This window comes from Buceros rhinoceros, unplaced genomic scaffold (genome assembly GCF_000710305.1).
Source record: "Buceros rhinoceros silvestris isolate BGI_N320 unplaced genomic scaffold, ASM71030v1 scaffold2862, whole genome shotgun sequence".
NCBI lineage: Eukaryota > Metazoa > Chordata > Aves > Bucerotiformes > Bucerotidae > Buceros > Buceros rhinoceros.
Genome location: NW_010398159.1, coordinates 96,446 through 105,020, shown reverse-complemented (window position 1 = coordinate 105,020; position 8,575 = coordinate 96,446). Strand labels below are relative to the sequence as shown.

Here is an 8,575-nt window from a genome sequence, read left to right as displayed (position 1 = left end):
GATTAAGGTCCTGTAGCTGATGAAAAGTTTCAACTACAGATTTTCTTTGAAAATAATTTTCTGTCAGCTGTTTCCACAGGTCTCAGCAATTTCCCTAGCTACATGACTGTACTGCAGAACTCCTCCAAACAGTGCACTTTTCATTGCATGTGAACCTTAACTTAACACGGTTCCTCTAAATGATTTTATCTTTGAGAATTCTAGCTCTTTTTCAGACGTGGACAAAGCTGGGGAAAGCTCCAGTGGATCTTGGTACAGCACGCTGTAATCAAATAAGCCTTATTTCCTCCAGAAATCAGATTCAAAACTAAAAGATTCTAAAGACTTTGCAATACAGAAACATTAAAACACCAACTTTTGTGAGGCCTCTGTCACTTCCACAGCTTCATCCCCGTCTGTGAAGTGCCTCCCTCTAGGCAAGAACGCTCCTGCAGGGGCCCGTCAGCCCCACGTCAGAAACCCGTGCAAGGCCAGCCGATAAACAGGCTGAGGCATTCAAAACGCAGTGTAAACGCTTCCCATCGCAGCAAAGCTGTAACGGATCACTCCCGCTCCACTTTATGTGAGGATATGAATGTTTGTTACTTCAGACTTTTAAAACACGAACTGCTTTTAAGCTCAAACTTGTAAATACCTCTTTTCAGACAGCTGGCCAAAATGAGCAGCAGTCTGGTGTTTCACACGCATCTGCAACTTAAAGCCAGCTTGGTCCTGATAGTTTGGAAATCGATCCTAAATAGGTCTGTCCTCTGCAGCAGCCCATCAACTGCCAGGTACAGCCCCTGTGTCCCTTTGTGCTAACGGCAGCCCGTTACTCAGTGGCATACGGTGATCAACTGATTAACAGCAGTGGATTTCTGACACTGAGATCAACCTCAAAAGTCAGTCTGAAACTTAAAAAATAGCACAAGTGCTTAAAAGATGGAATACTTCTGGCTTATGACTGTGGAAGGCTAGGCCAAGGGGATATTTGTACATAAAACAAACAGGCCATGGTTTGAGCCTTGACATATATCCCGTTTCAGCTCAGCTTCCTGTAAATGAAACACCAGTAAAAATGAGTAAGACCACTTCAAAACATTTCTTTGAGGTTCTGAGGAGAAAAACAGCACTGTGCAAAAGCCCATCATTCAAGCGCAGTATTGCTGCTTCTCCCACCTGCAGTTCCACCCTACTTCCTGCTCCCTCCCCTCCATTTTTTTTTACCGATTTCCAGTGATGACTGGCAGCATGTCAGTAGATGTATTTGATGTGGCCTGAGTTACTTTAAAAGTTACATTCCTCAAGTCCATGATTCCCAAACTCATGTCCTCCAGCATTGCCAGCTCCTCACCTAAACCAAAGAGCAAAAAATTAATCAGAATCATTACACACAAAGTTTCATACAATTTCTCTTTATCAATTTGATGATGACTCTAGGTCATCACTCTCATAAAGAAGTTCTGTGGACAAAGAGAGTCTGGAGCCCAGGCCTTCACCTTGACCTACAGACTGCAAAATATCTCGATTGACTTTGAGTTTGAGAAAAAAACAATTATCTAGCACAGTCCAGACTCCGTTCGTCAAGTAGAGAATACGCTGATCTTCCAATTCAGACAATGCTAGGAAGTACTTCAGCCATGATACCCTTTGTGCTGGAGAAGTGTGTTGGAAAAGCTGCAAGGTATTCCAGATTTGTTCAGGAAAGCATTCCCTAACTGGCATCCGGATAGCTGCTCAGATACAGGGGTGAAACACTTTTGAGTGAACCACTTTCCCTTTTTGTATTCTCTATTCAATCTCACTCTGTACTGTAGGATTACAGGAGGTCAATACAATCCAAACAGCGTATTTTGGGCACAGTTTCTCCCATTCTACCACACCTTTAATCTATTTATTTTCGGAAAAAACCCCTCAATCGCTATGGTAAGTTTTAAAAAAACCCAAAACTTTGACATCATATTATAAGGCAAGTACACCTTATCTTTTAGAAGTAATTCAATTAAATCTGAAGAAATTCAGAATTGTTGGCTAATTAAGTACTGCAGGTATAATCTGGATTATCATTTCAGTTTTCAAAATAGCTGTGTCGCTGAGCTGCAGATTGTTCCGAACACTCACATTCTGGGGTAGCCAATTTAATGCAGAATTTGCTGACTCAGCAGCTAATTCCACCCACTTGCCCCATGCCTTTACCGTAAGTGCTGAGCAGGCTCTCAAACTGCGCCAGCAAGCCAATGGTGTAGAGTTGTCTTAGAAATCCATCATCATGCAGGCAGTTCCTTAGCTTGATAATGAAACCACAAATGAGAGCTGTCAGCTGTGGGAGAGAAAACAGACAAGAATGAAACGATTCAAGACAAAAAAGGCCACTTAGCCCCAAACAGAAACAATATCACAGATAAGAGGTGCCATAAAATCTGTCAGACTGATGCTCTTTTCCCTTAAATGTCACTCTTCTTTCCCTCACAGCTGAAGAGAGACAACCAACCAACAAAAACTCAAACATCCATAAAATCAGATTTAGGGCACACTGCCTTCATCTCACAAGCTCTCTCAAAATGGGACTGCTGGTGATCTCACATCTACTTGTCTTCTGGACACAATCACTTGTATTAGGGTCTACATCTTACAAATTACAAAAGACTATCCTTGGAGAATTGTTCTAGTTACAGATGGAAAAGCAACATAGCTAGTGCCAGGCCATGAGTTTTGATAATAGGAGTAAATGATTTTTTCTTAAAAAATGACATTGTAAGAAAGCTTAAAAATGCAGTTATCTATTTGCATTATGCAAAGACTCAAACTCTAGTCTTATGACATATTCAGGACAAGGTACTGAAGACCAGTACTAATATCTAGGATTAGTACTAGTCTTAATTCAGTCTGTCAGCAAAGGAATTTCCCAGGTGATTGTCATATGCTATGTACACTGGTGTATGACTTTGTTACAAAATTAAACAGAAGGCAATAAAGTTCTGTTTATGATGGGTAAACATATTCAAAGCATATCTGCAATATGACGTGGGTTTTGTATAGAAAAATTCCCCAAATTTATCGCTGAGATATTACATTTCAGGACAACAGCCCGACCAAACAACGTCCAACAGATAAGCTCTTCAAAATTAATGAGATACTGATCTCATGGGGAAATAGACACACTACAGAACCTCAGCAAGTGGGCAGAAGAAATGTTGAAGGTTTTTTTAGTGCAGACACCTGCTTTAAGCGGCTGACACAAGAGATCCCAGCAGGCCCAAAAAGAGAACTTCTAAGGAAAAACAAACAGCACCCATTTCTCTCCCTGCAGCTGGACTTCTCTCCTGAAGTACTGCAGGTCCTGTTGGTTTTTTCGATGCAGAAAAAACCAAAAGGTAACAGAGGGACTACATTTCAGTGACCAGTAGGATCAGCGCTAAACCTTAGAGTAGTATAGATCTGAAAAATTGTGAAAACAGTAGTTTTTCATATTTCAGTTAAACCCCACCACACGTTGAAGCACAATCACATCACGCTTATCTGCTTGCTTACAGTTTGGCAGAAGACAACATCCCTGCGATACTGAAGGCTCAGGCAGAGCCCTATTGTCGGGGCACTGTCCTGCATTAATAAAAAGACCATGGCTTTCTTTGCCTTGTCACTCATCATGGCTACGCAGTCTGTGAGCGTTGTCAGCAAGGGATAAAGAGCTTCGCTCCATTCGCCTGGTTAAAAGGAAAAAGTGGCACTGTAAGTCGTTTATTTGAAACAAACATACATACATAAAGAATTCTTGTTGCAAGTCAAAGCTGCTGGTAATTCGCATTAAGGGCTTGTTTTCTTTTGGCTGGCTGATTTCTCCCTTCTTGTTATTAATTAAGTAATCTTATGGAGTGTTACTGCATGAGGAAAATGTGGAGGATTTTACTCTCCAAGGCTGTTATGACTTTCCTGACCATGTAATAACGCCCAGATTCATATCCACAAAACAGGCTATACAATGGCTCATTTGGAAAGCATAACAGATACATGAATATCTACATACACAGGGGTATACAACTGCATGTGCACGTTCAAACACACCCATTCATCGTCCGTCGTGTAACAGAAATAGATAACATCTGCTTAGCCATTTCTGTAAATGAGATTTCTTACAAATAACTCACCTTTGAATCTTTTGTGGACTCATAAGTGTATCCTTCAACTGCCTCACTATCTTATTGATCCTTGCTGTACCTCAGTGAGGTAAGACAATGCTTATCTCCCATTTGTTGCATAGAAATAATAAGGAAGAGAGATTAAAACCTCATGTAGGTACTGTTTTAAGTGTCCTCTCTCTACTGAGTGGTTTTGAAGACTTAGAGCTAGCTAGCAAGAAAACACTAGATATAGTGATTTAGATGGGAGTTAGCCAGATCCTTGGAAGTAATTCGGAGCTTGACTTCCACTGAAATACACGAGATATGTCCCAGAGGGATTCTGTTCAGAGTCCCACACAGAAAGCACGGAAATGAAACTGGGTTGCCAAAGTCCTCTTTTAGTACCCCAGACAATGGGCCTTCCTTCTCCCTAAGAGATTGCTCTGCCTTAAAATGCTCCACAAGCTCAGTTTCTTTTCATTCCTTCTTTCATCTTTTGACTTAATCGCCAATTTTAAAAACCCATTTCCATGACTATCCAGAAATTATTCAGATGCTCTACCGAAGCCTGTTCTCTCTGCAATATAAAAAGAAAACAGAACAGTGCTTTGGTTTTGCCCTCTTTAATAGAAGGTTGAAACAGAAGAACACTTCTCTTTTTAAAGGGAAGGACGATGTGTTTTATTTCTAAAAAGCATCGGAGCTCACAAACAGAGCGCACACAACCCCCAGCCCGGCTGGCTCTAGAAGCAAGGCCATACACAGAGCAGAACCTGCATGAATGGGGCACTTCAAGCCCCTGAAAGTTGCTTGGGATTTTGATTCGAAGGCAGGACTAAGAGCTAGTAATAATGGACTCTCCCTTGACAACCAGCCAAAGAGGGGAACTTTGGAAGTCTGCTAACAGTAACATAACTGACAAGATTAATAGAACTACCCTTTTTGCTTTTGTTCTGTGTGGTAGATAACCTAATAAACTACACAAAAGGGAAGTTGTTTGGCTCTCTTCCATTGCCATAAAAAAAAATAAGGCAGGAAATGTCAAAAGAACAGGCAAGGAATTGCAACTTGTCTTTTATAGTCTATTAAGTATTTTCTCTCAAAATAAATCAGATGCCATAATGTGACCCCGTGACCACTTGAAAAGCAGAACACAGAAGATACTATCAGTGTTTCTGCATTTAAGAGCTTTTTTAGAAACAAATGAGAATGCCAAAAAGAACTGAAAATATCTTCCAGCACATCAGTATCATCTCATTGTCTGCATACACATAAATGTATAGAGGTATTAAAAGAGAGATTTAAAATTGTAGTGTGTGCAGCAGCACTTCGTTTGAAAGATATGTTTTCCTGTGGTAATCAGAAAGTACACTGGTAGTACACCAGCCTGCCTGAATAGAAACCAATTGTTAGATATTTTTTTTTTGTCTCCCAACATTCACATGCAACACAGTGGCTTATCTGGGGTCAGGAGCAAAAATCCTCCGTGCTTTTAAAATTTTGGCCACAAAAAGACAAACCCTTGTCAGTCTGCAAAATTCTAAATGCTTTTTGCTACCTACTTCAAGAGGTGTCACCTGTGTTCTTTTAATTCTTTATTCAGTGGTGGCTGCTATTAATAGAAAATGGTAATAAAAGGAATTGCACTCCCAGCCTCAAAAAAAATGTTCCAAAAAGTTGGAACATTTCACTGGCAGCATTTAAATAAATGTGAAAGGACTCTAAGCATTCAACTTTCACCTGGATTTTCCTGTCCTCCTGTCTTACCCTCATTAATTTTCCTAAAAGAAATTAATTACTGAAAGTCTATTTTCTATCAAATGGTACCTTCAAACACCACGAGGCACTAAACTCTAATATGAAATCTACTCTGAGGTCTGCTATTACGTTCTGCGAGATGACCATAGAACATTTCATTATATGGAGAACTTTTCGTTATAGACATGACTGGGCAGATCCATAGGTAGCACGATTTGGCTTAGGGCCTGACACAATGGAGATGCAAGTTGCTACAGATCTACAACAGCCGAGACCTAGTCCAGGCTAGCTGTTTGTATGCCTGAGACACGAATCCTGCTTTTTAATCAATCAGAGGTTTCCAGGTCATGCTAGAAGTTATTCTGACTGAAAACTAGCATTGTACAAACCGGCAGGATGCCTGCCATTTGCTTTAGATGCTTTATATTGTGCAGTCTCCACTCAGACAGCTACAACTGAATTCTGGCTGGTAAATAAGGGCCAGACTCGGTCCCGTAAGTGTTTGATACTGATCTTATGACTGCTACTGACCAAAGTCATACTTTAATATACACTTTGAAATGCAGCATTTTGAAGAGAGAGAGAGAGAGAGGGAGAGATATGCTGTGAAGGCCTGTGAGTTCTCATAGTGGACCATCTCTGACTATACACTACCGGCTATTTCATAAAAAAATAACGTCTTGTTAAGAGAACCTCATACAACAAAGCTAAGAATGTAATGACAAGTGGGGAAAGTTTTTGCCTTTTTTACCCCCTAATAGTCTCTCTTCTCCAGAGCAATAAAAATATTATTAAAGTAACTGTCCTCCAGAGCCTTGAAAAGATATTTTCAGTCTCTTCATATTAAAAAAATCCCTAGCACCCATAAATCAAAGTACTGGCCACATGCAGTTGTCTTTGGTTTAGGTCAAGGCTGCTAGGACTGACGATCCCTGAAAAAGAGATCTATTTAATAAGTGATAGTTGCTCAGCCCTGATCCAGTAAAGTATAATAGCAATCCACTTAAGCACACAGTTGTGTCACATTTGGCTTCAGAAGCAAGCATTAAGTGCTTCACTACAGTTCAGCTTCAGCCACTTAAGTTTTAGAGGCAGTTTTGCATATTTGGCTATCTTGTATTTTGGGTACCCAGCCGGGATGACCTGACTGCTTTTAAGTACTCCTACCTTGAAAATAAATAAATAGCATTCATTTATGCACCACATTCATATTTTGCAAAAACTAAAGGGATGTTCCAAGAATTAAAGACTTGTGCAGTGTTTTATTGATTAAAAACATTTTCTCAGCAATAGATGGAAACAGGGTCAACAGTTGGGAAAAACATTCATATACTTTGTGAAGACAAAAATCATACTCGTACTAGGGCTTTACTTCCCCTTGGTTTCACTAAACCCAGTGCCTGTGCTATTTAAAGACTGAACCTTCACTGAACTCAGATGAAACTACTCTCAAATGGGAGAAGTGACAGCCATCTAGTTGGGAGAGAGTGGTATTACAGAGGCATATCGTACAGACCTTGTAAATGCAACACAAGTGCGTGGAAGTGTAAGGACACAGGAAAGAAGGGATGAAAGTCTCCTAAATTCTGGATTCTGAAGATCAGGTGTGATTTGGTGTGCCCAACGCTGCTTGGTGGGTACCCACAACAGAGATTTGCTACCAGCCTTGTTGACTGCTCCATGCTCAAATTCTCATTCAGAAAGGCCAGCTCGACAGCACATATGAAAGGGCATGTCTGAAATGTCAGACTCCCACAGACTTCAATGACATTTAGAACAGGCCTCAAATCACTCTCACCTACAAGTCTGCTAAAACACATCAACTGGAGAAACCAAAGAGACCATGAACAAGTGCTCTCCCATACCTGGACATGAGAAGTTACCAGATGCCCTCTTGGACTATTATTCAGGAAATAATAACTTCTCAGTATGCTTAGGTAACTCACGTGATGTTGCAGAGCATTACCATTTAAAAATGGTCAACATTAACAGCAAGGCACTTGTTCAGTAGTTAATTATGAACAAACCCCTGCAATTTTCAGAAGCAGAAGCCATGAATGCACATACCTGGGCCAGATTCTTCCGGAGTAGGGCTGCAATCTGCACAGAAATGGAGGGGCAACATGCATGATTAAGGAGCAGCAACATAGTCTAAATATAAGCAACTAAAATGCTCAATGCCAGGGTTCTCAAAACACTTTCACCGAGGGAGTTGATCAGCAGAGATACTCCTTTGCCTGCGGGCCCTGAGGGCATGAGCTGTCTCCTCCACTCCGCTGTTTCTGACCAGAGGAACACCTGGATGGGGACTTGGAGGGAAGCCAGTACCCGCTAGCTCAGGGGCTCTCTGTGGATTACCAGCAAGTGCACTGTCAACCCCCAGCGATCCACAGGGCACAATTTGAGAACCACTGGTTTAGTGCAATTATAGAATAAGCTGGCAGTAAGGCTGCTAAACAGAATAGCAAAAGACTAGCAGCAAGTTCAATGCATTTAACAGAAAATGACACCCACAATGCAAGAGCAATAAAGAAACAGTACTTCACTATCATCTCAGACAAATTTCGGCTATACAATTTCTGAGATAGTTAACACAAGCATTAGACTGTATATTAAGGCCTGAAACCTCACCAGGGAAGCCTGTGAGTGTTGCACACTCACTTCAGTGGGAGGAACAAGCTGTCAAGATGAAAATACACTACAGTGAAACGCAAATAGTA

The 8,575-nt window shown here is 40.9% G+C and overlaps 1 protein-coding gene across 1 annotated transcript in view; it reads right to left on the bottom strand.

Annotated features, from left to right (window-relative positions):
• Positions 1-8,575, bottom strand: part of INPP4A (inositol polyphosphate-4-phosphatase, type I, 107kDa) — a 49,471-nt gene that overhangs the window by 15,793 nt on the left and 25,103 nt on the right. The window contains exons 17-20 of the mRNA XM_010130971.1: positions 7,923-7,955; positions 3,511-3,683; positions 2,176-2,299; positions 1,207-1,333 (exon numbers count right to left, since the gene is read on the bottom strand). Coding sequence (XP_010129273.1) covers positions 1,207-1,333; positions 2,176-2,299; positions 3,511-3,683; positions 7,923-7,955 — 457 coding nt within the window. The remainder of the gene's footprint in view (positions 1-1,206; positions 1,334-2,175; positions 2,300-3,510; positions 3,684-7,922; positions 7,956-8,575) is intronic.